Source organism: Petromyzon marinus, chromosome 84, assembly GCF_048934315.1.
Source record: "Petromyzon marinus isolate PM22_M1 ecotype Great Lakes invasive population chromosome 84, UKy_Petmar_22M1.pri1.0, whole genome shotgun sequence".
NCBI lineage: Eukaryota > Metazoa > Chordata > Hyperoartia > Petromyzontiformes > Petromyzontidae > Petromyzon > Petromyzon marinus.
This window is the reverse complement of record NC_133749.1, coordinates 548453-574187: the sequence shown is the minus strand read 5'-3', so window position 1 is coordinate 574187 and position 25735 is coordinate 548453. Positions and strand designations below refer to the sequence as shown.

Below are 25735 nucleotides of genomic sequence, written 5' to 3'. Positions count from 1 at the left end.
GATTGAGTGAGTGATGATTGTGTGAGTGAGTGATGATTGTGTGAGTGAGTGATGATTGTGTGAGTGAGTGATGATTGTGTGAGTGAGTGATGGCCGTGTCTGTGTGTGAGTGATGATTGTGTGAGTGAGTGATGATTGTGTGAGTGAGTGATGATTGTGTGAGTGAGTGATGATTGTGTGAGTGAGTGAGTGATGATTGTGTGACTGAGTGAGTGATGATTGTGTGAGTGAGTGAGTGATGATTGTGTGTGTGAGTGAGTGATGGCCGTGTCTGTGAGAGTGATGATTGTGTGAGTGAGTGAGTGATGATTGTGTGAGTGAGTGATGGCCGTGTCTGTGAGTGATGATTGTGTGAGTGAGTGATGATTGTGTGAGTGAGTGAGTGATGATTGTGTGAGTGAGTGAGTTATGATTGTGTGAGTGAGTGAGTGATGATTGTGTGAGTGAGTGAGTGATGATTGTGTGAGTGAGTGAGTGAGTGATGATTGTGTGAATGAGTGAGTGATGATTGTGTGAGTGAGTGAGTGATGATTGTGTGAGTGATGGTTGTGTCTGTGAGTGAGTGAGTGATGATTGTGTGAGTGAGTGAGTGATGATTGTGTGAGTGAGTGATGGCCGTGTCTGTGAGTGAGTGAGTGGTGGTTGTGTCTGTGAGTGAGTGAGTGATGGTTGTGTGAGTGAGTGATGATTGTGTGAGTGAGTGATGATTGTGTGTGAGTGAGTGATGGTTGTGTCTGTGTGTGAGTGAGTGATGATTGTGTGAGTGAGTGATGATTGTGTGAGTGAGTGATGATTGTGTGAGTGAGTGATGATTGTGTGAGTGAGTGAGTGATGATTGTGTGAGTAAGTGAGTGATGGTTGTGTCTGTGTGTGAGTGAGTGATGATTGTGTGAGTGAGTGATGATTGTGTGAGTGAGTTATGATTGTGTGAGTGAGTGATGATTGTGTGAGTGAGTGATGATTGTGTGAGTGAGTGATGATTGTGTGAGTGAGTGATGATTGTGTGAGTGAGTGATGATTGTGTGAGTGAGTGAGTGATGGTTGTGTCTGTGTGTGAGTGAGAGATGATTGTGTGAGTGAGTGATGATTGTGTGAGTGAGTTATGATTGTGTGAGTGAGTGATGATTGTGTGAGTGAGTGATGATTGTGTGAGTGAGTGATGATTGTGTGAGTGAGTGATGATTGTGTCTGTGAGTGAGTGACGATTGTGTGAGTGAGTGATGATTGAGTGAGTGAGTGATGATTGTGTGAGTGAGTGATGGCCATGTGAGTGAGTGAGTGATGGCCATGTGAGTGAGTGAGTGATGATTGTGTGAGTGAGTGATGATTGTGTGAGTGAGTGATGATTGTGTGAGTGAGTTATGGTTGTGTGAGTGAGTGAGTGATGGTTGTCTGTGAGTGAGTGATGATTGTGTGAGTGAGTGATGGTTGTGTCTGTGAGTGAGTGAGTGACGATTGTGTGAGTGAGTGACGATTGTGTGAGTGAGTGATGATTGTGTGAGTGAGTGATGATTGTGTGAGTGAGTGATGATTGTGTGAGTGAGTGATGATTGCGTGAGTGATGATTGTGTGAGTGAGTGATGATTGTGTCTGTGAGTGAGTGATGATTGTGTGAGTGAGTGAGTGATGATTGTGTGAGTGAGTGATGATTGTGTCTGTGAGTGAGTGATGATTGTGTGAGTGAGTGAGTGATGAGTGAGTGAGTGATGATTGTTTGAGTGAGTGATGGTTGTGTCTGTGAGTGAGTGATGATTGTGTGAGTGATGATTTTGTGAGTGAGTGATGATTGTGTGAGTGATGATTGTGTCCGTGAGTGAGTGATGATTGTGTGAGTGAGTGATGGTTGTGTCTGTGAGTGAGTGATGATTGTGTGAGTGAGTGATGATTTTGTGAGTGAGTGATGGTTGTGTGAGTGAGTAATGATTGTGTGAGTGAGTGATGGTTGTGTGAGTGAGTGATGGTTGTGTGAGTGAGTGATGATTGTGTGAGTGAGTGATGATTGTGTGAGTGAGTGATGGTTGTGTCTGTGAGTGAGTGAGTGATGATTGAGTGAGTGAGTGATGATTGTGTGAGTGAGTGATGATTGTGTGAGTGAGTGATGGCCGTGTCTGTGAGTGAGTGATGGTTGTGTCTGTGAGTGAGTGATGGTTGTGTCTGTGAGTGAGTGATGGCCATGTCTGTGAGTGAGTGATGATTGTGTGAGTGAGTGATGATTGTGTGAGTGAGTGATGATTGTGTGAGTGAGTGATGGTTGTGTCTGTGAGTGAGTGATGGTTGTGTCTGTGAGTGAGTGAGTGATGATTGTGTCTGTGAGTGAGTGATGGTTGTGTCTGTGAGTGAGTGATGGTTGTGTCTGTGAGTGAGTGATGGTTGTGTCTGTGAGTGAGTGAGTGATGGCCGTGTCTGTGTGTGAGTGAGTGATGGCCGTGTCTGTGAGTGAGTGAGTGATTCTGTGAGTGAGTGATGGTTGTGTCTGTGAGTGAGTGATGATTGTGTGAGTGATGATTGTGTGAGTGATGATTGTGTGAGTGAGTGATGATTGTGTCTGTGAGTGAGTGATGATTGTGTGAGTGAGTGAGTGATGATTGTGTGAGTGAGTGAGTGATGATTGTGTGAGTGAGTGATGATTGTGTGAGTGAGTGATGGTTGTGTCTGTGAGTGAGTGATGATTGTGTCTGTGAGTGAGTGATGGTTGTGTCTGTGAGTGAGTGAGTGATGATTGCGTGAGTGAGTGATGATTGTGTGAGTGAGTGATGATTGTGTGAGTGAGTGATGATTGTGTGAGTGAGTGATGATTGTGTGAGTGAGTGATGATTGTGTGAGTGATGATTGTGTGAGTGAGTGATGATTGTGTCTGTGAGTGAGTGAGTGATGATTGTGTGAGTGAGTGATGATTGTGTGAGTGAGTGAGTGATGATTGTGTGAGTGAGTGAGTGATGATTGTGTGAGTGAGTGATGGTTGTGTCTGTGAGTGAGTGATGATTGTGTCTGTGAGTGAGTGATGATTGTGTCTGTGAGTGAGTGATGGTTGTGTCTGTGAGTGAGTGAGTGATGATTGCGTGAGTGAGTGATGATTGTGTGAGTGAGTGATGATTGTGTGAGTGAGTGATGATTGTGTGAGTGAGTGATGATTGTGTGAGTGAGTGATGATTGTGTGAGTGAGTGAGTGATGATTGTGTGAGTGAGTGAGTGATGATTGTGTGAGTGAGTGAGTGATGATTGTGTGAGTGAGTGATGGTTGTGTCTGTGAGTGAGTGATGATTGTGTCTGTGAGTGAGTGATGATTGTGTCTGTGAGTGAGTGATGGTTGTGTCTGTGAGTGAGTGAGTGATGATTGTGTGAGTGAGTGATGGCCGTGTCTGTGAGAGTGATGATTGTGTGAGTGAGTGAGTGATGATTGTGTGTGTGAGTGAGTGATGATTGTGTGAGTGAGTGAGTGATGGTTGTCTGTGTGTGAGTGAGTGATGATTGAGTGAGTGATGATTGTGTGAGTGAGTGATGATTGTGTGAGTGAGTGAGTGATGATTGTGTGAGTGAGTGAGTGATGGTTGTCTGTGTGTGAGTGAGTGATGATTGAGTGAGTGATGATTGTGTGAGTGAGTGATGATTGTGTGAGTGAGTGATGATTGTGTGAGTGAGTGATGATTGTGTGAGTGAGTGATGGCCGTGTCTGTGTGTGAGTGATGATTGTGTGAGTGAGTGAGTGATGATTGTGTGAGTGAGTGATGATTGTGTGAGTGAGTGATGATTGTGTGAGTGAGTGAGTGATGATTGTGTGACTGAGTGAGTGATGATTGTGTGAGTGAGTGAGTGATGATTGTGTGTGTGAGTGAGTGATGGCCGTGTCTGTGAGAGTGATGATTGTGTGAGTGAGTGAGTGATGATTGTGTGAGTGAGTGATGGCCGTGTCTGTGAGTGATGATTGTGTGAGTGAGTGAGTGATGATTGTGTGAGTGAGTGAGTGATGATTGTGTGAGTGAGTGAGTGATGATTGTGTGAGTGAGTGAGTGATGATTGTGTGAGTGAGTGAGTGATGATTGTGTGAGTGAGTGAGTGATGATTGTGTGAGTGAGTGAGTGATGATTGTGTGAGTGAGTGAGTGATGATTGTGTGAGTGAGTGAGTGATGATTGTGTGAGTGAGTGATGGTTGTGTCTGTGAGTGAGTGAGTGATGATTGTGTGAGTGAGTGAGTGATGATTGTGTGAGTGAGTGAGTGGTGGTTGTGTCTGTGAGTGAGTGAGTGGTGGTTGTGTCTGTGAGTGAGTGAGTGATGGTTGTGTGAGTGAGTGATGGTTGTGTGAGTGAGTGATGATTGTGTGAGTGAGTGATGATTGTGTGAGTGAGTGATGATTGTGTGAGTGAGTGATGATTGTGTGAGTGAGTGAGTGATGATTGTGTGAGTGAGTGATGGCCGTGTCTGTGAGTGAGTGAGTGGTGGTTGTGTCTGTGAGTGAGTGAGTGATGGTTGTGTGAGTGAGTGATGATTGTGTGAGTGAGTGATGATTGTGTGAGTGAGTGATGATTGTGTGAGTGAGTGAGTATTGTGTGAGTGAGTGAGTGATGATTGTGTCTGTGAGTGAGTGATGATTGTGTGAGTGAGTGAGTGATGATTGTGTGAGTGAGTGAGTGATGATTGTGTGAGTGAGTGAGTGATGATTGTGTCTGTGAGTGAGTGATGATTGTGTCTGTGAGTGAGTGATGATTGTGTGAGTGAGTGAGTGATGATTGTGTGAGTGAGTGAGTGATGGTTGTGTCTGTGAGTGAGTGAGTGATGATTGTGTGAGTGAGTGATGATTGTGTGAGTGAGTGATGATTGTGTGAGTGAGTATTGTGTGAGTGAGTGAGTGATGATTGTGTCTGTGAGTGAGTGATGATTGTGTGAGTGAGTGAGTGATGATTGTGTGAGTGAGTGAGTGATGATTGTGTGAGTGAGTGAGTGATGATTGTGTCTGTGAGTGAGTGATGATTGTGTCTGTGAGTGAGTGATGATTGTGTGAGTGAGTGAGTGATGATTGTGTGAGTGAGTGAGTGATGGTTGTGTCTGTGAGTGAGTGAGTGATGATTGTGTGAGTGAGTGAGTGATGGTTGTGTGAGTGAGTGAGTGATGATTGTGTGAGTGAGTGAGTGATGATTGTGTGAGTGAGTGATGGCCGTGTGAGTGAGTGATGGCCGTGTCTGTGAGAGTGATGATTGTGTGAGTGAGTGATGATTGTGTGAGTGAGTGATGGCCGTGTCTCTGTGTGTGAGTGATGATTGTGTGAGTGAGTGATGATTGTGTGAGTGAGTGAGTGATGATTGTGTGAGTGAGTGATGGCCGTGTCTCTTTGTGTGAGTGATGATTGTGTGAGTGAGTGAGTGATGGTTGTGTGAGTGAGTGATGATTGTGTGAGTGAGTGAGTGATGATTGTGTGAGTGAGTGAGTGATGGTTGTGTGAGTGAGTGATGATTGAGTGAGTGAGTGATGATTGTGTGAGTGAGTGAGTGATGGTTGTGTGAGTGAGTGATAATTGTGTGAGTGAGTGATGGTTGTGTGAGTGAGTGATAATTGTGTGAGTGAGTGATGATTGTGTGAGTGAGTGAGTGATGATTGTGTGAGTGAGTGATGATTGTGTCTGTGAGTGAGTGATGATTGTGTGAGTGAGTGAGTGATGATTGTGTGAGTGAGTGATGATTGTGTGAGTGAGTGATGGCCGTGTCTCTGTGTGTAAGTGATGATTGTGTGAGTGAGTGATGGTTGTGTGAGTGAGTGATGATTGTGTGAGTGAGTGATGGCCGTGTCTCTGTGTGTGAGTGATGATTGTGTGAGTGAGTGATGGTTGTGTGAGTGAGTGAGTGATGATTGTGTGAGTGAGTGATGGCCGTGTCTCTGTGTGTGAGTGATGATTGTGTGAGTGAGTGAGTGATGATTGTGTGAGTGAGTGATGGCCGTGTCTCTGTGTGTGAGTGATGATTGTGTGAGTGAGTGATGATTGTGTGAGTGAGTGATGGTTGTGTGAGTGTGTGAGTGATGATTGTGTGAGTGAGTGAGTGATGGTTGTGTGAGTGAGTGAGTGATGGTTGTGTGAGTGTGTGAGTGATGGTTGTGTGAGTGAGTGATGGCCGTGTCTCTGTGTGTGAGTGATGATTGTGTGAGTGAGTGATGGCCGTGTCTCTGTGTGTGAGTGATGATTGTGTGAGTGATGGTTGTGTGAGTGAGTGATGATTGTGTGAGTGAGTGAGTGATGATTGTGTGAGTGAGTGAGTGATGGTTGTGTGAGTGAGTGATGATTGAGTGAGTGAGTGATGATTGTGTGAGTGAGTGAGTGATGGTTGTGTGAGTGAGTGATAATTGTGTGAGTGAGTGATGGTTGTGTGAGTGAGTGATAATTGTGTGAGTGAGTGATGATTGTGTGAGTGAGTGAGTGATGATTGTGTGAGTGAGTGATGATTGTGTCTGTGAGTGAGTGATGATTGTGTGAGTGAGTGAGTGATGATTGTGTGAGTGAGTGATGATTGTGTGAGTGAGTGATGGCCGTGTCTCTGTGTGAGTGATGATTGTGTGAGTGAGTGATGGTTGTGTGAGTGAGTGAGTGATGATTGTGTGAGTGAGTGATGGCCGTGTCTCTGTGTGTGAGTGATGATTGTGTGAGTGAGTGATGGTTGTGTGAGTGAGTGAGTGATGATTGTGTGAGTGAGTGATGGCCGTGTCTCTGTGTGTGAGTGATGATTGTGTGAGTGAGTGAGTGATGGTTGTGTGAGTGAGTGATGATTGTGTGAGTGAGTGAGTGATGATTGTGTGAGTGAGTGAGTGATGGTTGTGTGAGTGAGTGATGATTGAGTGAGTGAGTGATGATTGTGTGAGTGAGTGAGTGATGGTTGTGTGAGTGAGTGATAATTGTGTGAGTGAGTGATGGTTGTGTGAGTGAGTGATAATTGTGTGAGTGAGTGATGATTGTGTGAGTGAGTGAGTGATGATTGTGTGAGTGAGTGATGATTGTGTCTGTGAGTGAGTGATGATTGTGTGAGTGAGTGATGATTGTGTGAGTGAGTGATGGCCGTGTCTCTGTGTGAGTGATGATTGTGTGAGTGAGTGATGGTTGTGTGAGTGAGTGAGTGATGATTGTGTGAGTGAGTGATGGCCGTGTCTCTGTGTGTGAGTGATGATTGTGTGAGTGAGTGATGGTTGTGTGAGTGAGTGAGTGATGATTGTGTGAGTGAGTGATGGCCGTGTCTCTGTGTGTGAGTGATGATTGTGTGAGTGAGTGAGTGATGATTGTGTGAGTGAGTGATGGCCGTGTCTCTGTGTGTGAGTGATGATTGTGTGAGTGAGTGATGATTGTGTGAGTGAGTGAGTGATGGTTGTGTGAGTGAGTGATGATTGAGTGAGTGAGTGATGATTGTGTGAGTGAGTGAGTGATGGTTGTGTGAGTGAGTGATAATTATGTGAGTGAGTGATGGTTGTGTGAGTGAGTGATAATTGTGTGAGTGAGTGATGATTGTGTGAGTGAGTGAGTGATGATTGTGTGAGTGAGTGATGATTGTGTCTGTGAGTGAGTGATGATTGTGTGAGTGAGTGATGATTGTGTGAGTGAGTGATGATTGTGTGAGTGAGTGATGGCCGTGTCTCTGTGTGTGAGTGATGATTGTGTGAGTGAGTGATGGTTGTGTGAGTGAGTGAGTGATGATTGTGTGAGTGAGTGATGGCCGTGTCTCTGTGTGTGAGTGATGATTGTGTGAGTGAGTGATGGTTGTGTGAGTGAGTGAGTGATGATTGTGTGAGTGAGTGATGGCCGGGTCTCTGTGTGTGAGTGATGATTGTGTGAGTGAGTGAGTGATGATTGTGTGAGTGAGTGATGGCCGTGTCTCTGTGTGTGAGTGATGATTGTGTGAGTGAGTGATGATTGTGTGAGTGAGTGATGGTTGTGTGAGTGTGTGAGTGATGATTGTGTGAGTGAGTGAGTGATGGTTGTGTGAGTGAGTGAGTGATGGTTGTGTGAGTGTGTGAGTGATGGTTGTGTGAGTGAGTGATGGCCGTGTCTCTGTGTGTGAGTGATGATTGTGTGAGTGAGTGATGGCCGTGTCTCTGTGAGTGAGTGATGATTGTGTGAGTGAGTGATGGCCGTGTCTCTGTGTGTGAGTGATGGTTGTGTGAGTGAGTGGGTGATGATTGTGTGAGTGAGTGATGGTTGTGTGAGTGATGGTTGTGTGAGTGAGCGATGATTGTGTGAGTGAGTGATGGCCGTGTCTCTGTGTGTGAGTGATGATTGTGTGTGTGAGTGAGTGATGGTTGTGTGAGTGAGTGAGTGATGATTGTGTGAGTGAGTGATGGCCGTGTCTCTGTGTGAGTGAGTGAGTGATGATTGTGTGAGTGAGTGAGTGATGATTGTGTGAGTGAGTGATGGCCGTGTCTCTGTGTGTGAGTGATGATTGTGTGTGTGAGTGAGTGATGGTTGTGTCTCTGTGAGTGAGTGATGATTGTGTGAGTGAGTGAGTGATGATTGTGTGAGTGAGTGATGGCCGTGTCTCTGTGTGTGAGTGATGATTGTGTGAGTGAGTGAGTGATGATTGTGTGAGTGAGTGAGTGATGATTGTGTGAGTGAGTGAGTGATGATTGTGTGAGTGAGTGATGATTGTGTGAGTGAGTGATGATTGTGTGAGTGATGGTTGTGTCTGTGAGTGAGTGAGTGATGATTGTGTGAGTGAGTGATGGTTGTGTGAGTGATGATTGTGTGAGTGAGTGATGGTTGTGTGAGTGAGTGATGGCCGTGTCTCTGTGTGTGAGTGATGATTGTGTGAGTGAGTGATGATTGTGTGAGTGAGTGAGTGAGTGATGGTTGTGTGAGTGATGATTGTGTGAGTGAGTGATGGTTGTGTGAGTGAGTGATGGCCGTGTCTCTGTGAGTGAGTGATGGTTGTGTGAGTGAGTGAGTGATGGTTGTGTGAGTGAGTGATGGCCGTGTCTCTGTGTGTGAGTGATGATTGTGTGAGTGAGTGAGTGATGGTTGTGTGAGTGAGTGAGTGATGGTTGTGTGAGTGAGTGATGGTTGTGTGAGTGAGTGAGTGATGGTTGTGTGTGTGAGTGAGTGAGTGATGGTTGTGTGTGTGAGTGAGTGATGGTTGTGTGAGTGAGTGATGGCCGTGTCTCTGTGTGTGAGTGATGATTGTGTGAGTGAGTGAGTGATGGTTGTGTGAGTGAGTGAGTGATGATTGTGTGAGTGAGTGATGGTTGTGTGAGTGAGTGAGTGATGGTTGTGTGTGTGAGTGAGTGAGTGATGGTTGTGTGAGTGAGTGAGTGATGGTTGTGTGAGTGAGTGATGGCCGTGTCTCTGTGTGTGAGTGATGGTTGTGTGAGTGAGTGAGTGATGATTGTGTGAGTGAGTGATGGCCGTGTCTGTGAGTGAGTGAGTGATGATTGTGTGAGTGAGTGATGATTGTGTGTGTGAGTGAGTGATGGTTGTGTGAGTGAGTGATGGCCGTGTCTCTGTGTGTGAGTGATGGTTGTGTGAGTGAGTGATGGCCGTGTCTCTGTGTGTGAGTGATGGTTGTGTGAGTGAGTGATGGCCGTGTCTCTGTGTGTGAGTGATGGTTGTGTGAGTGAGTGATGGCCGTGTCTCTGTGAGTGAGTGATGATTGTGTGAGTGAGTGAGTGATGGTTGTGTGAGTGAGTGAGTGATGGTTGTGTGAGTGAGTGATGGCCGTGTCTCTGTGTGTGAGTGATGATTGTGTGAGTGAGTGAGTGATGGTTGTGTGAGTGAGTGAGTGATGGTTGTGTGAGTGAGTGATGGTTGTGTGAGTGAGTGAGTGATGGTTGTGTGTGTGAGTGAGTGATGGTTGTGTGTGTGAGTGAGTGATGGTTGTGTGAGTGAGTGATGGCCGTGTCTGTGTGTGAGTGATGATTGTGTGAGTGAGTGAGTGATGGTTGTGTGAGTGAGTGAGTGATGATTGTGTGAGTGAGTGATGGTTGTGTGAGTGAGTGAGTGATGGTTGTGTGTGTGAGTGAGTGAGTGATGGTTGTGTGTGTGAGTGAGTGAGTGATGGTTGTGTGAGTGAGTGATGGCCGTGTCTCTGTGTGTGAGTGATGGTTGTGTGAGTGAGTGAGTGATGATTGTGTGAGTGAGTGAGTGATGGTTGTGTGAGTGAGTGATGGTTGTGTGAGTGAGTGATGGTTGTGTGAGTGAGTGATGGCCGTGTCTCTGTGTGTGAGTGATGGTTGTGTGAGTGAGTGAGTGATGGTTGTGTGAGTGAGTGATGGCCGTGTCTCTGTGTGTGAGTGATGATTGTGTGAGTGAGTGAGTGATGGTTGTGTGAGTGAGTGAGTGATGGTTGTGTGAGTGAGTGAGTGATGGTTGTGTGAGTGAGTGAGTGATGGTTGTGTGAGTGAGTGATGGTTGTGTGAGTGAGTGATGGCCGTGTCTCTGTGTGTGAGTGATGGTTGTGTGAGTGAGTGAGTGATGATTGTGTGAGTGAGTGATGGCCGTGTCTGTGAGTGAGTGAGTGATGATTGTGTGAGTGAGTGATGGTTGTGTCTGTGAGTGAGTGATGATTGTGTGAGTGACTGAGTGATGGTTGTGTCTCTGTGTGTGAGTGATGGTTGTCTGTGTGTGAGTGATGGCCGTGTCTCTGTGTGTGAGTGATGGTTGTGTGAGTGAGTGAGTGATGATTGTGTGAGTGAGTGATGATTGTGTGAGTGATGGTTGTGTGAGTGAGTGATGGCCGTGTCTCTGTGTGTGAGTGATGGCCGTGTCTCTGTGTGTGAGTGATGATTGTGTGAGTGAGTGATGGTTGTGTGAGTGAGTGATGATTGTGTCTGTGTGTGAGTGATGGTTGTGTGTGTGAGTGATGATTGTGTGAGTGAGTGATGGCCGTGTCTCTGTGTGTGAGTGATGGTTGTGTGACTGAGTGATGGCCGTGTCTCTGTGTGTGAGTGATGGTTGTGTGAGTGAGTGATGGCCGTGTCTCTGTGTGTGAGTGATGATTGTGTGAGTGATGGTTGTCTGTGACTGAGTGATGGCCGTGTCTCTGTGTGTGAGTGATGGTTGTGTGACTGAGTGATGGCCGTGTCTCTGTGTGTGAGTGATGATTGTGTGAGTGATGGTTGTCTGTGACTGAGTGATGGCCGTGTCTCTGTGTGTGAGTGATGGCCGTGTCTCTGTGTGTGAGTGATGGCCGTGTCTCTGTGTGTGAGTGATGATTGTGTGAGTGAGTGATGGCCGTGTCTCTGTGTGTGAGTGATGGCCGTGTCTCTGTGTGTGAGTGATGATTGTGTGAGTGAGTGATGGTTGTGTGTGTGAGTGATGGCCGTGTCTCTGTGTGTGAGTGATGGCCGTGTCTCTGTGTGTGAGCGATGGCCGTGTCTCTGTGTGTGAGTGATGGCCGTGTCTCTCTGTGTGTGAGTGATGGCCGTGTCTCTGTGTGTGAGTGATGGCCGTGTCTCTGTGTGTGAGTGAGTGAGTGATGATTGTGTGAGTGAGTGATGGTTGTGTGAGTGAGTGAGTGATGGTTGTGTGAGTGAGTGAGTGATGGCCGTGTCTCTGTGTGTGAGTGATGGTTGTGTGAGTGAGTGAGTGATGGTTGTGTGAGTGAGTGATGGTTGTGTGAGTGTGTGAGTGATGGTTGTGTGAGTGAGTGATGGCCGTGTCTCTGTGTGTGAGTGATGGTTGTGTGAGTGAGTGATGGCCGTGTCTCTGTGTGTGAGTGATGGTTGTGTGAGTGAGTGATGGCCGTGTCTCTGTGTGTGAGTGATGGTTGTGTCTGTGAGAGTGATGATTGTGTGTGTGAGTGACTGAGTGATGGTTGTGTGAGTGAGTGAGTGATGGCCGTGTCTCTGTGTGTGAGTGATGGTTGTGTGAGTGAGTGATGGCCGTGTCTCTGTGTGTGAGTGATGGTTGTGTGAGTGAGTGATGGCCGTGTCTCTGTGTGTGAGTGATGGTTGTGTCTGTGAGAGTGATGATTGTGTGTGTGAGTGACTGAGTGATGGTTGTGTGAGTGAGTGAGTGATGGCCGTGTCTCTGTGTGTGAGTGATGGTTGTGTGAGTGAGTGATGGCCGTGTCTCTGTGTGTGAGTGATGGTTGTGTCTGTGAGAGTGATGATTGTGTGTGTGAGTGACTGAGTGATGGTTGTGTGAGTGAGTGAGTGATGGCCGTGTCTCTGTGTGTGAGTGATGGTTGTGTGAGTGAGTGATGGCCGTGTCTCTGTGTGTGAGTGATGGTTGTGTGAGTGAGTGATGGTTGTGTGTGTGAGTGATGGCCGTGTCTCTGTGTGTGAGTGATGGCCGTGTCTCTGTGTGTGAGTGATGATTGTGTGAGTGAGTGATGGCCGTGTCTCTGTGTGTGAGTGATGGTTGTGTCTGTGAGAGTGATGATTGTGTGTGTGAGTGACTGAGTGATGGTTGTGTGAGTGAGTGAGTGATGGCCGTGTCTCTGTGTGTGAGTGATGGTTGTGTGAGTGAGTGATGGCCGTGTCTCTGTGTGTGAGTGATGGTTGTGTCTGTGAGAGTGATGATTGTGTGTGTGAGTGACTGAGTGATGGTTGTGTGAGTGAGTGAGTGATGGCCGTGTCTCTGTGTGTGAGTGATGGTTGTGTGAGTGAGTGATGGCCGTGTCTCTGTGTGTGAGTGATGGTTGTGTGAGTGAGTGATGGTTGTGTGTGTGAGTGATGGCCGTGTCTCTGTGTGTGAGTGATGGCCGTGTCTCTGTGTGTGAGTGATGATTGTGTGAGTGAGTGATGGCCGTGTCTCTGTGTGTGAGTGATGGTTGTGTCTGTGAGAGTGATGATTGTGTGTGTGAGTGACTGAGTGATGGTTGTGTGAGTGAGTGAGTGATGGCCGTGTCTCTGTGTGTGAGTGATGGTTGTGTGAGTGAGTGATGGCCGTGTCTCTGTGTGTGAGTGATGGTTGTGTCTGTGAGAGTGATGATTGTGTGTGTGAGTGACTGAGTGATGGTTGTGTGAGTGAGTGAGTGATGGCCGTGTCTCTGTGTGTGAGTGATGGTTGTGTGAGTGAGTGATGGCCGTGTCTCTGTGTGTGAGTGATGGTTGTGTGAGTGAGTGATGGTTGTGTGTGTGAGTGATGGCCGTGTCTCTGTGTGTGAGTGATGGTTGTGTCTCTGTGTGTGAGTGATGGCCGTGTCTCTGTGTGTGTGTGAGTGATGGTTGTGTGTGTGAGTGATGGCCGTGTCTCTGTGTGTGAGTGATGGCCGTGTCTCTGTGTGTGAGTGATGGCCGTGTCTCTGTGTGTGTGTGAGTGATGGCCGTGTCTCTGTGTGTGAGTGATGGCCGTGTGAGTGAGTGATGATTGTGTGAGTGATGGTTGTGTGACTGAGTGATGGCCGTGTCTCTGTGTGTGAGTGATGGCCGTGTCTCTGTGTGTGAGTGATGGCCGTGTCTCTGTGAGTGAGTGAGTGATGGTTGTGTGTGTGTGTGAGTGATGGTTGTGTGAGTGATGGTTGTGTGTGTGAGTGATGGTTGTGTGAGTGATGGTTGTGTGTGTGAGTGATGGTTGTGTGAGTGATGGTTGTGTGTGTGAGTGATGGCCATGTCTCTGTGTGTGAGTGATGGTTGTGTGAGTGATGGTTGTGTGAGTGAGTGAGTGATGGTTGTGTGAGTGAGTGATGATTGTGTGTGTGAGTGATGGTTGTGTGTGTGTGTGAGTGATGGTTGTGTGAGTGTGTGAGTGATGGTTGTGTGTGTGAGTGATGGCCGTGTCTCTGTGTGTGAGTGATGGCCGTGTCTCTGTGTGTGAGTGATGGCCGTGTCTCTGTGTGTGAGTGATGGTTGTGTGAGTGATGGTTGTGTGAGTGTGTGAGTGATGGTTGTGTGAGTGAGTGATGGCCGTGTCTCTGTGAGTGAGTGAGTGATGGTTGTGTGAGTGATGGCCGTGTCTCTGTGTGTGAGTGAGTGAGTGAGTGATGGCCGTGTCTCTGTGAGTGAGTGAGTGATGGTTGTGTGAGTGAGTGAGTGATGGCCGTGTCTCTGTGAGTGAGTGAGTGATGGTTGTGTGAGTGAGTGAGTGATGGCCGTGTCTCTGTGAGTGAGTGAGTGATGGTTGTGTGTGTGTGTGAGTGATGGTTGTGTGAGTGATGGTTGTGTATGTGAGTGAGTGATGGCCGTGTCTCTGTGTGTGTGTGAGTGATGGCCGTGTCTCTGTGAGTGAGTGATGGCCGTGTCTCTGTGTGTGAGTGATGGCCGTGTCTCTGTGTGTGAGTGATGGCCATGTCTCTGTGAGTGAGTGATGGCCGTGTCTCTGTGTGTGAGTGATGGCCGTGTCTGTGTGTGTGAGTGATGGCCGTGTCTCTGTGTGTGAGTGATGGCCGTGTCTCTGTGTGTGAGTGATGGCCGTGTCTCTGTGTGTGTGTGAGTGATGGTTGTGTGAGTGATGGTTGTGTGTGTGAGTGATGGCCGTGTCTCTGTGTGAGTGAGTGAGTGATGGTTGTGTGAGTGATGGTTGTGTGAGTGAGTGAGTGATGGCCGTGTCTCTGTGTGTGAGTGATGGCCGTGTCTCTGTGTGTGAGTGATGGCCGTGTCTCTGTGTGTGAGTGATGGTTGTGTGAGTGAGTGAGTGGTGGTTGTGTGTGTGAGTGATGGCCGTGTCTCTGTGTGTGAGTGATGGTTGTGTGAGTGAGTGAGTGATGGCCGTGTCTCTGTGTGTGTGTGAGTGATGGCCGTGTCTCTGTGTGTGAGTGATGGTTGTGTGAGTGAGTGAGTGATGATTGTGTGAGTGAGTGAGTGATGGTTGTGTGTGTGAGTGAGTGATGATTGTGTGAGTGAGTGATGGCCGTGTCTCTGTGTGTGAGTGATGGTTGTGTGTGTGTGTGAGTGATGGCCGTGTCTCTGTGTGAGTGAGTGAGTGATGGTTGTGTGTGTGAGTGATGGCCGTGTCTCTGTGTGAGTGAGTGAGTGATGGTTGTGTGTGTGAGTGATGGCCGTGTCTCTGTGTGAGTGAGTGAGTGATGGTTGTGTGAGTGATGATTGTGTGAGTGAGTGAGTGGTGGTTGTGTGTGTGAGTGATGGCCGTGTCTTTGTGAGTGAGTGATGGCCGTGTGTCTCTGTGTGTGAGTGATGATTGTGTGTGTGAGTGATGGCCGTGTCTCTGTGTGTGAGTGATGATTGTGTGACTGAGTGATGGCCGTGTCTCTGTGTTTCCCCCCCCTCCGGCCCAGGGCCGGCCTGCGCCGACGGCTCTCCCGTCGGCCCGGACGACATCGACGAAGACTTCTGCTCCGACTCCGACGACGAGGTGGAGGATGACGAGGTGGAGGATGACGAGGTGGAGGATGACGAGGTGGAGGATGACGAGGTGCGTGGAATGAAAGATCGGAAGGGGGAGGAGGTGGTGGTGGTTGGTGGCGGGGTGACGTCCCTATGGCGGAGCGACGAGGACAAGGAGGTGGTCAGCTGCTGTCTTGGCTGTTGGGCGAGGAGCGACGAGGTGGGGGGAGGAGGAGGAGGGGGAGGGGGAGGAGGAGGAGGAGAGGGGGGAGGAGGAGGAGAGGTGACGGAGTCCGCGGCTGTGACGAGGAGCCGGAGGAAGAGCCGGGAGGAGGCGGAGGAGGAGGAGGAGGGTGGGGGTTGGGGTGGGAGGAGGGGGGGAGGAAGGAGGGGGAGGGGCTGCGGTGGGGGTGGGGGTGGGGGGGGTGCCCCCACCGACGAGGTGTGGGGGGGAGGAGAGGGACAGCGGGCGGGGGAGGGGCAGGGAAAAGGAGGAGGTGGTGGGGGCGTTGGGGGGAGGAGGAGGAGCTGATGCACGGGGGGAGCAGCTGTACAGGAGGGTGAGTGGGTGGGTGAGTGGGTGGGTGGGTGAGTGGGTGGGTGAGTGAGTGAGAGGGTGAGCGGGTGGGTGAAAGGGTGAGAGGGTGAGTGGGTGGGTGAGAAGGTGAGTGGGTGGGTGGGTGAGAGGGTGAGTGGGTGGGTGGGTGAGTGGGTGGGTGGGTGAATGGGTGAGAGGGTGAGTGGGTGAGAGGGTGAGTGGGTGGGTGAGGGTGGGTGAGTGGGTGGGTGAGTGAGAGGGTGAGTGGGTGAGAGGGTGAGAGGGTGAGCAGGTGAGTGGGTGGGTGATTGGGTGGGTGAGTGGGTGGGTGAGAGGGTGGGTGAGAGGGTGAGTGGGTGGGTGAGTGGGTGGGTGAGAGGGTGGGTGAGTGGGTGGGTGAGAGGGTGGGTGAGTGGGTGGGTGAGTGGGTGGGTGAGTGAGAGGGTGAGTGGGTGGGTGAGAGGGTGAGTGAGTGGGTGAGTGGGTGGGTGAGAGGGTGAGTGGGTGGGTGAGAGGGTGAGTGGGTGGGTGAGAGGGTGAGTGGGTGGGTGAGAGGGTGAGTGAGGTGGGTGGGTGAGTGGGTGGGTGAGTGGGTGGGTGAGAGGGTGGGTGAGAGGGTGAGTGAGTGGGTGGGTGAGTGGGTGGGTGAGTGGGTGGGTGAGAGGGTGGGTGAGAGGGTGAGTGAGAGGGTGGGTGAGTGGGTGGGTGAGTGGGTGGGTGAGTGGGTGGGTGAGAGGGTGGGTGAGTGGGTGGGTGAGAGGGTGGGTGAGAGGGTGGGTGAGAGGGTAGGTGAGAGGGTGGGTGAGAGGGTAGGTGAGAGGGTGAGTGGGTGGGTGGGTGAGAGGGTGGGTGAGAGGGTGAGTGAGAGGGTGTGTGAGAGGGTGGGTGGGTGACAGGGTGAGTGGGTGAGTGAGAGGGTGGGTGAGAGGGTGGGTGGGTGAGAGGGTGGGTGGGTGAGAGGGTGGGTGGGTGAGAGGGTTGGTATGTGAGAGGGTTGGTGGGTGTGAGAGAGAGTTGGTGGGTGGGTGGGTGAGTTGGTGGGTGAGTGGGTGAGTTGGTGGGTGGGTGGGTGAGTTGGTGGGTGGGTGGGTGAGTTGGTGGGTGGGTGGGTGAGTTGGTGGGTGCATGGGTGGCTGAGAGAGTGAGAGGGTGGGTGGGGGTGAGTTGGTGGGTGGGTGGGTGAGTTGGTGGGTGGGTGGTTGATTTGGTGAGTGAATCACGTGTCTCCTCAGGTCTCCGTGACGACGCACTCACACGGTGGGGGCGTGTCCATCACCACTGCTCCCGACAGCTCATTGGCTGTACGGCCAGGGGGCGGAGTCAAATCTCTCCTGGAAATGCTGGTAAATACACAGACAAAGCTCCCCCAGGTAGCCTCTAGCAGGGCTGTAGGGGCAAGTGCTGTAGTCAGTAGCGAGTAGCAGCACCTACACACACAGACAAAGCTCCCCCAGGTAGCCTCTAGCAGGGCTGTAGGGGCAAGTGCTGTAGTCAGTAGCGAGTAGCAGCACCTACACACACAGACAAAGCTCCCCCAGGTAGCCTCTAGCAGGGCTGTAGGGGCAAGTGCTGTAGTCAGTAGCGAGTAGCAGCACCTACACACACAGACAAAGCTCCCCCAGGTAGCCTCTAGCAGGGCTGTAGGGGCAAGTGCTGTAGTCAGTAGCGAGTAGCAGCACCTACACACAGACAAAGATCCCCCAGGTAGCCTCTAGCAGGCTGTAGGGGCAAGTGCTGTTAGTAGCGAGTAGCAGCACCTACACACGGACAGACAAAGATCCCCCAGGTAGCCTCTAGCAGGCTGTAGGGGCAAGTGCTATAGTGAGTAGCAGCACCTACACACAGACAAAGATCCCCCAGGTAGCCTCTAGCAGGCTGTAGGGGCAAGTGCTGTTAGCGGCAGCGCCTATGAAGGCTGCCACTGTGACCACTCACAAGAAGCATCACCCCCCTGTCTGTCTCTCTGTCTGTCTCCCTGTCTGTCTCCATGTCTCTGTCTCCGTGTCTCTCTCTCTGTCTGTCTCCATGTCTCTCTGTCTCCGTGTCTCTCTCTCTGTCTGTCTCCGTGTCTCTCTGTCTCCCTGTCTGTCTCCATGTTTCTCTGTCTCCATGTCTCTCTGTCTGTCTCCGTGTATCTGTCTCTGTGTCTCTCTCTCTGTCTCCATGTCTCTCTGTCTCCATGTCTCTCTCTCTGTCTCCCTCTCTGTCTCTCTGTCTCCGTGTGTCTCTGTCTCCCTGTCTGTCTCCATGTCTGTCTCCATGTCTCTCTCTGTCTCCGTGTCTGTCTCCGTGTCTCTCTGTCTCCGTGTCTCTCTCTGTCTCCGTGTCTCTCTCTCTGTCTCCGTGTCTCTCTCTCTGTCTCCCTCTCTGTCTCCCTCTCCGTCTCCGTGTCTCTCTCTCTGTCTCCCTCCCTGTCTCCATGTCTCTCTCCCTGTCTCCATGTCTCTCTGTCTCTCTGTCTCCCTCTCTGTCTCCCTCTCTATCTCCCTGTCTGTCTCCGTCTCCCTGTCTGTCTCCGTGTCTCTCTGTCTGTCTCCGTGTCTCTCTCTCTGTCTCCGTGTCTCTGTCTCCGTGTCTCCGTGTCTCTCTCTCTGTCTCCGTGTCTCTCCCCGCGTGGCTGTAGGATGGTGTCTCTCTGTCTCTCCGTGTCTCTCTGTCTCTGTGTCTCTCTCTCCCTGCTCCCTGTAGGATGACGGTCTCTGTCTCCGTGTCTCTCTGTTTCTCCGTGTCTCTCCCTGCTCCCTGTAGGATGGTGTCTCTCTGTCTATGTATCCGTGTCTCTCTGTGTCTCTCTCTCCCTGCTCCCTGTAGGATGACGGTCTGTCTCTGTCTCCGTGTCTGTCTATGTCTCCGTGTCTCTCTGTCTCTCCGTGTCTCTCTGTCTCTTTGTCTCTCTCTCCCTGCTCCCTGTAGGATGACGATCTCTCTCCGTCTCTCCGTGTCTCTCTGTGTCTCCGTGTCTCTCACTGCTCCCTGTAAGATGATGATCTTTGTCTCTGTCTCCCTCTGTCTCTGTCTCTCCGTGTCTCTCTGTCTCTCCCTGCTCCCTGTAGGATGATGATCTTTCTCTCTGTGTCTCCGTGTCTCTGTCTCTCCGTGTCTCTCTGTCTCTGTCTCCCTCTGTCTCTGTCTCTCCGTGTCTCTCTGTCTCCGTGTCTCTCACTGCTCCCTGTAAGATGATGATCTTTCTCTCTGTCTCCGTGTCTCTCTGTGTCTCTCTGTCTCTCCGTGTCTCTCTGTCTCTCCGTGTCTCTCACTGCTCCCTGTAAGATGATGATCTTTCTCTCTGTCTCTGTGTCTCCGTGTCTCTCTCACTGCTCCCTGTCGTATGACGATCTCTCTCTCTCCGGTCTCTCCGTGTCTCTCTCTGTGTCTCCGTGTCTCTCTCACTGCTCCCTGTAGGATGACGATCTCTCTCTCTGTCTCCGTGTCTCTCTGTCTCTCCGTGTCTCCCTCTGTCTCTCCCTCTCTCTGTGTCTCTCACTGCTCCCTGTAGGATAACGATCTCTGTCTCCCTCTGTCTCTGTCTCTCTCTGTGTCTCTCTGTCTCCGTGTCTCTCACTGCTCCCTGTAAGATGATGATCTTTCTCTCTGTCTCTGTGTCTCCATGTCTCTCCGTGTCTCTCTGTCTCCCTCTGTCTCTGGCTCTCCGTGTCTCTCTGTGTCTCTCACTGCTCCCTGTAGGATGACGATCTCTCTCCGTCTCTCTCTCTGTCTCCGTGTCTCTCTGTGTCTCTCACTGCTCCCTGTAGGATGACGATCTCTCTCTCTGTCTCTGTGTCTCCGTGTCTCTCTCACTGCTCCCTGTAGGATGACGATCTCTCTCCGTCTCTCCGTCTCTCCGTGTCTCTCTGTATCTCCGTGTCTCTCTGTCTCTGTCTCCCTCTGTCTCTGTCTCTCCGTGTCTCTCTGTCTCTCCCTGCTCCCTGTAGGATGATGATCTCTCTCTCTCTCTCTCCGGTCTCTCCGTGTCTCTCTCTGTGTCTCCGTGTCTCTCTCACTGCTCCCTGTATGGATGACGATCTCTCTCCGTCTCTCTCCGTCTCTGTCTCCGTCTCTCCGTGTCTCTCTGTCTCTCCGTGTCTCTCTGTCTCCCTCTGTCTCTGTCTCCCTCTGTCTCTGGCTCTCCGTGTCTCTCCGTGTCTCTCCCTTCTCCCTGTAGGATGACGATCTCTGTCTCTCCGTGTCTCTCACTGCTCCCTGTATGGATGACGATCTCTCTCCGTCTCTCTCTCTCCGTCTCTCCGTGTCTCTCTCTGTGTCTCCGTGTCTCTCTCACTGCTCCCTGTATGGATGACGATCTCTCTCCGTCTCTCTCTCTCTCCGTCTCTCTGTCTCTGTGTCTCCGTGTCTCTCTCTGTGTCTCCGTGTCTCTCTCACTGCTCCCTGTATGGATGACGATCTCTCTCCGTCTCTCTCCCTCTCCATCTCTCTGTCTCTGTGTCTCCGTGTCTCTCTGTCTCCCTCTGTCTCTGTCTCCCTCTGTCTCTGGCTCTCCGTGTCTCTCTGTGTCTCTCCCTTCTCCCTGTAGGATGACGATCTCTGTGTCTCCGTGTCTCTCTCACTGCTCCCTGTATGGATGACGATCTCTCTCCGTCTCTCTCTCTCCGTCTCTCCGTGTCTCTCTGTCTCTCCGTGTCTCTCTCCGTGTCTCCGTGTCTCTCTCACTGCTCCCTGTATGGATGACGATCTCTCTCTCCGTCTCTCTCTCTCTCTCCGTGTCTCCCCGTGTCTCTCCCCCGCGCCCGCAGGACGAATGCGAGCGGGCTGGCAGCGACGAGGTGCCAGCGGCCCCCCTCATCGCCCCCGAAGAGGTGCTCGAGTTCGAGGCCGCTCACCGCCCCTTCATGGACAACCGCCAGCTCTATCGCCAGCGCCTGAGAGAGCGCTTCCAGCGCTACTGCCGCCACGCCGCGGCCTGCCCCCAGCGTGGAGGAGGTGGAGGAGGTGGAGGAGGAGGTGGAGGAGGTGGAGGAGGTGGTGGAGGAGGAGGTGGTGGTGGAGGAGGGGGTGGAGGAGGGGGTGGAGCGCTCGCAACGTCCACGGCTCTGTGAACGCGCGCATTGCGTGTGTGTGTGTGCGTGTGTGGCGTGTGTGGGCGTGTACGTGTGTGTGTGTACGTGTGTGTGTGTCTGTGTGTGGTGTGTGTGTGGCGTGTGTGTCTGTGTGTGTGTGTGTGTGTCACTGTGTCTGTGTGTGTGTGTGTCACTGTGTCTGTGTGTGTGTGTGTCTGTGTGTGTGTGTGTCTGTGTGTGTGTCTGTGTGTGTGTCTGTGTGTGTGTCTGTGTGTGTGACTGTGTGTGTGTCTGTGTCTGTGTGTGTGGCGTGTGTACGTGTGTGTCTGTGTGTGTGTGTGTGTGTCACTGTGTCTGTGTGTGTGTGTGTCACTGTGTCTGTGTGTGTGTGTGTCTGTGTGTGTGTGTGTCTGTGTGTGTGTCTGTGTGTGTGTCTGTGTGTGTGACTGTGTGTGTGTCTGTGTGTGTGTCTGTGTGTGTGTCTGAGAGTGTGTGTCTGAGAGTGTGTGAGTCTGTGTGTCTGTGTGTGTGAGTGTGTGTGTGTGTGTCTGTCTGTGTGTCTGAGTGTGTGTCTGTCTGTGTGTCTGAGTGTGTGTCTGTCTGTGTGTCTGTCTGTGTGTGTGTGTGTCTGTGTGTGTGTCTGTGTGTGTCACTGTGTGTGTCTGTGTGTGTCACTGTGTGTGTCTGTGTGTGTGTCTGTCTGTGTGTGTCTGACTGTGTGTGTGTGACTGTGTCTGTGTGTGTGTGTGTCTGTGTGTGAGTGTGTCTGTGTGTGTCTGTGTGTGTCTGTGTCTGTGTGTGTCTGTGTCTGTGTGCACTTACCTCGACCGCCTTGATGAGAACGAGCACTTTGGTGCGACAGCCTCCTGCTGCTGCTCCGCCTCCTCCCTCTCAAACCCCTCCCCCCTCCTCCCCCCCCTCCTCCCCCTCCTCCCCCCCCTCCTCCACCTCCTCCCCCCCCTCCTCCACCCCCTCCTCCACCCCTCCTCCACTCCACCTCCACCCCTCCCAAGTCTCCACCCCCCCTCCTCCACCCCCCCTCCTCCACCCCCCCCCCCTCCACCCCTCCTCCTCCACCCCCCCCCTCTCCCCCCCCCTCCACCCCCCCCTCCCCTCCCTCATCCCCTCCCCCCTCCTCCAGCCTCCCTCTCGCTTGGACTTGACACCGGTGTCCCCCCCCCCCCCCACGGCGACGCTTCCGTGCGCCCATCACCTCGCGATCCACCAACCCTGCTCCTCCATTGCCTCCACCACTACCACCACCGCCACCACCACCACCAACACCGCCACCACCATCACCACCATCACCACCACCATCATCAACACCAACACCATCACCAACACCATCATCACCATCACCACCATCACCATCACCACCATCACCACCGCCACCATCATCAACACCAACACCATCACCACCATCACCATCACCACCACCACAACCACCATCACCACCACCACCATCACCACCACCATCACCACCACCACAACCACCAACACCACCATCACCACCATCACCACCACCATCACCACCACCAACACCACCATCACCACCACCATCACCACCATCACCACCACCATCACCACCATCACCACCACCATCACCACCATCACCAACACCACCACCACCATCACCAACACCACCACCACCATCACCACCACCATCATCACCACCACCATCACCACCTCCACCAACATCACCACCAACACCTCCACCAACATCACCACCAACACCTCCACCACCACCAACACCACCAACACCTCCACCATCATCACCACCACCACCAACACCACCACCACCGCCCCCCATTTTTGAGAGCACCTCGGAACCGCGTGAAGTTTGACCGCTACGGAGACGAGGAGAGAGGGGGCGGGGTCACGTCGCCTTGGCAACGACACCCGGCGGGGTCACGTCGCCTTGGCAACGACACCGGGCGGGGTCACGTCGCCTTAGCAACGACACTGTGTAGTGACGTCGTCTTGGCAACGACACCGGGCGGGGTCACGTCGCCTTAGCAACGACAGTGTAGTGACGTCGTCTTGGCAACGACACCGGGCGGGGTCACGTCGCCTTAGCAACGACACTGTGTAGTGACGTCGTCTTGGCAACGACACCCGGCGGTCACGTCGCCTTGGCAGCGACACTCTGTAGTGACGTCGTCTTGGCAACGACACCGGGTGGTCACGTCGCCTTGGCAACGACACTGACGACGTCGTCTTGGCAACGACACCCGGCGGTCACGTCGCCTTGGCAACGGCACCGGGTGGTCACGTCGCCTTGGCAACGACACCGCGTAATTCCGTTGTCTTGGTAACGACATCCCCCCTCCCCCCCTCCACCACGCGGGGTGTTGTCCGGGGCAGGCTGTTGCTGCTGCTGCTGTTGCTGCTGCTGCTGTTGCTGCTGCTGCTGTTGGTGGTGCTGCTGTTGCTGCTGCTGCTGTTGGTGCTGCTGAGGCTGCTGCTGCTGTTGCTGCTGTTGGTGCTGCTGTTGGTGGTGCTGTTGTTGCTGCTGCTGTTGTTGCTGCTGAGGCTGCTGCTGCTGCTGTTACTGCTGCTGCTGTTGGTGCTGCTGAGGCTGCTGTTGCTGCTGCTGTTGCTGCTGCTGTTGTTGCTGCTGAGGCTGCTGCTGCTGAGGCTGCTGCTGCTGAGGCTGCTGTTGCTGCTGCTGCTGTTGCTGCTGCTGTTGCTGCTGCTGTTGCTGCTGCTGCTGCTGTTGCTGCTGCTGCTGCTGCTGCTGTTGCTGCTGCTGCTGCTGCTGTTACTGCTGTTGCTGCTGCTGCCGAGGTTGCTGCCGTCACATTAAAGATTCAAACGGCGCCCGCCCCTCCGCCCCTCCGCCCCTCCGCCCCTCGAGCGGTTTCCCCCTCGCGGCGTCGGCGCGGAGATTCTCGGCGCGGTCGGGCACCAGCGTCGGGGCGAGGCGACGGAATGTCCCAAGCGTGGCTCTCGACGTTGTCACAAGACTCGGCGGCGATGCGATGCGGGATTGAAAATGAAAGTATTTTCCGAAAAAAGTAACTCTTTGTTTTTCTTTCTGCTTTTGGTTTTTGTTGTTGTTGTTGTTGTTGTTTAAAAAACCCCCTCCACGTTTTCCCCGTTAAATGTAACCGTGCTGGTAATGGCAGAAGGTTGCCGCGACGTTAAAGGGGCGGGAGGGGACACCGTGGTTGGACAGTTAGACCCGTATTAAAAGGTTGTTTACGAATATATATATAGTTTTGAATTTTTTTGTTTGTTTTATGATCGAAGCCGGTTTTTGTCATCGGTATGACCCCCGGGGCATACCGATGGCGCATCGGGAAGTGGGTTTGGGACTGGGTTGCAAGACACGAGCGTGCAACAACGGGCCCGAGTTAAAACAAACCACAAAAGAGAGAGAGAGAGCATTATGAGGGCCTCCTTTGCCAGTGACGAGACGTAGGAATAGGTTTTTACCCTTTTTAACTGGCACCAAAAACTGACACCGTTGTTCGAGGCATCGTGTTTGCAATAAACCACAACACAAAGCAGTCAAAATGCAGACAAAAACACGATGCCTTGTATGAAGGTGTCAGTTTTTTGTGCCAGTTAAAAGGGTAAAAAACCTATTCCTATATCTTGTTACTGGCTAAGGAGGTCTCAATGTAAATGCTCACCCCGAGCCCTCAATAACTCTGATGGTAGCGCTGTGTTTGAGTTGTACGCCTTTTGGCGTCTTCTGGTCCAACACCAGCGGAGACTAAAGGGCCTCTAAGAAAAGCCGTCTCGGGTGTGGACCAATCAAATTCGAGGACAGTGCCAATATCATTATCAGAGTTGTCTCTTTTTTGTTTGCATTTTGACTGCTTGTGTTGTGGTTATTGCAAACACGATGCCTTGAATAAAGGTGTCAGTTTTTGTGCCAGTTAAAAGGGTAAAAACTATTCCTATATCTTGCTACTGGCTAAGGAGGTCTCATAATGTAAGTGCTCACCCCGAGCCCTCAATAACTCTGATAGTGCGCTGTGTTTGAGTTGTACGCCTTTTGGCGTCTTCTGGTCCAACACCAGTGGAGAGACTAAAGGGGCTCTAAGAAAAGCCGTCTCGGGTGTGGACCAATCAAATTCGAGGACAGTGCCAATATCATTATCAGAGTTGTCTATTTTTTGTTTGCATTTTGACTGCTTGTGTTGTGGTTATTGCAAACACGATGCCTTGAATAAAGGTGTCAGTTTTTGTGCCAGTTAAAAGGGTAAAAACCTATTCCTATATCTTGCTACTGGCTAAGGAGGTCTCATAATGTAAATGCTCACCCCGAGCCCTCAATAACTCTGGTGCGCTGTGTTTGAGTTGTACGCCTTTTGGCGTCTTCTGGTCCAACACCAGCGGAGACTAAAGGACCTCTAAGAAAAGCCGTCTCGGGTGTGGACCAATCAAATTCGAGGACAGTGCCAATATCATTATCAGAGTTGTCTATTTTTTGTTTGCATTTTGACTGCTTGTGTTGTGGTTATTGCAAACACGATGCCTTGAATAAAGGCGTCAGTTGTTGTGCCAGTTAAAAGGGTAAAAAACTATTCCTATATCTTGTTACTGGCAAAGGAGGTCTCATAATGTAAGTGCTCACCCCGAGCCCTCAATAACTCTGACGGTGCGCTGTGTTTGAGTTGTACGCCTTTTGGCGTCTTCTGGTCCAACACCAGCGGAGACTAAAGGGGCTCTAAGAAAAGCCGTCTCTGGTGTGGACCAATCAAATTCGAGGACAGTGCCAATATCATTATCAGAGTTGTCTCTTTTTTGTTTGCATTTTGACTGCTTGTGGTGTGGTTATTGCAAACACGATGCCTTGAATAAAGGCGTCAGTTTTTGTGCCAGTTAAAAGGGTAAAAACCTATTCCTATATCTTGCTACTGGCTAAGGAGGTCTCATAATGTAAATGCTCACCCCGAGCCCTCAATAACTCTGGTGCGCTGTGTTTGAGTTGTACGCCTTTTGGCGTCTTCTGGTCCAACACCAGCGGAGACTAAAGGGCCTCT

At 51.3% G+C, this 25735-nt stretch overlaps 1 protein-coding gene across 5 annotated transcripts in view; it reads left to right on the top strand.

Moving 5' to 3' along the window:
• Nucleotides 1-21693, top strand: part of LOC116936954 (uncharacterized) — a 39982-nt gene extending 18289 nt beyond the window's left edge. For 2 of the 5 annotated variants that reach the window (XM_076057690.1, XM_076057688.1), the window contains exon 6: nucleotides 15137-15368. In XM_076057690.1, the coding sequence (XP_075913805.1) occupies nucleotides 15137-15224 (88 nt within the window). In that variant the 3' untranslated portion in view covers nucleotides 15225-15368. Of the gene's footprint in view, nucleotides 1-15136; nucleotides 15746-16955; nucleotides 17067-20474 lie in introns of those variants that run through there. The other 3 variants (XM_076057687.1, XM_076057689.1, XM_076057686.1) reach the window with 3 other exon arrangements.
• Nucleotides 21694-25735: the final 4042 nt, after the last annotated feature.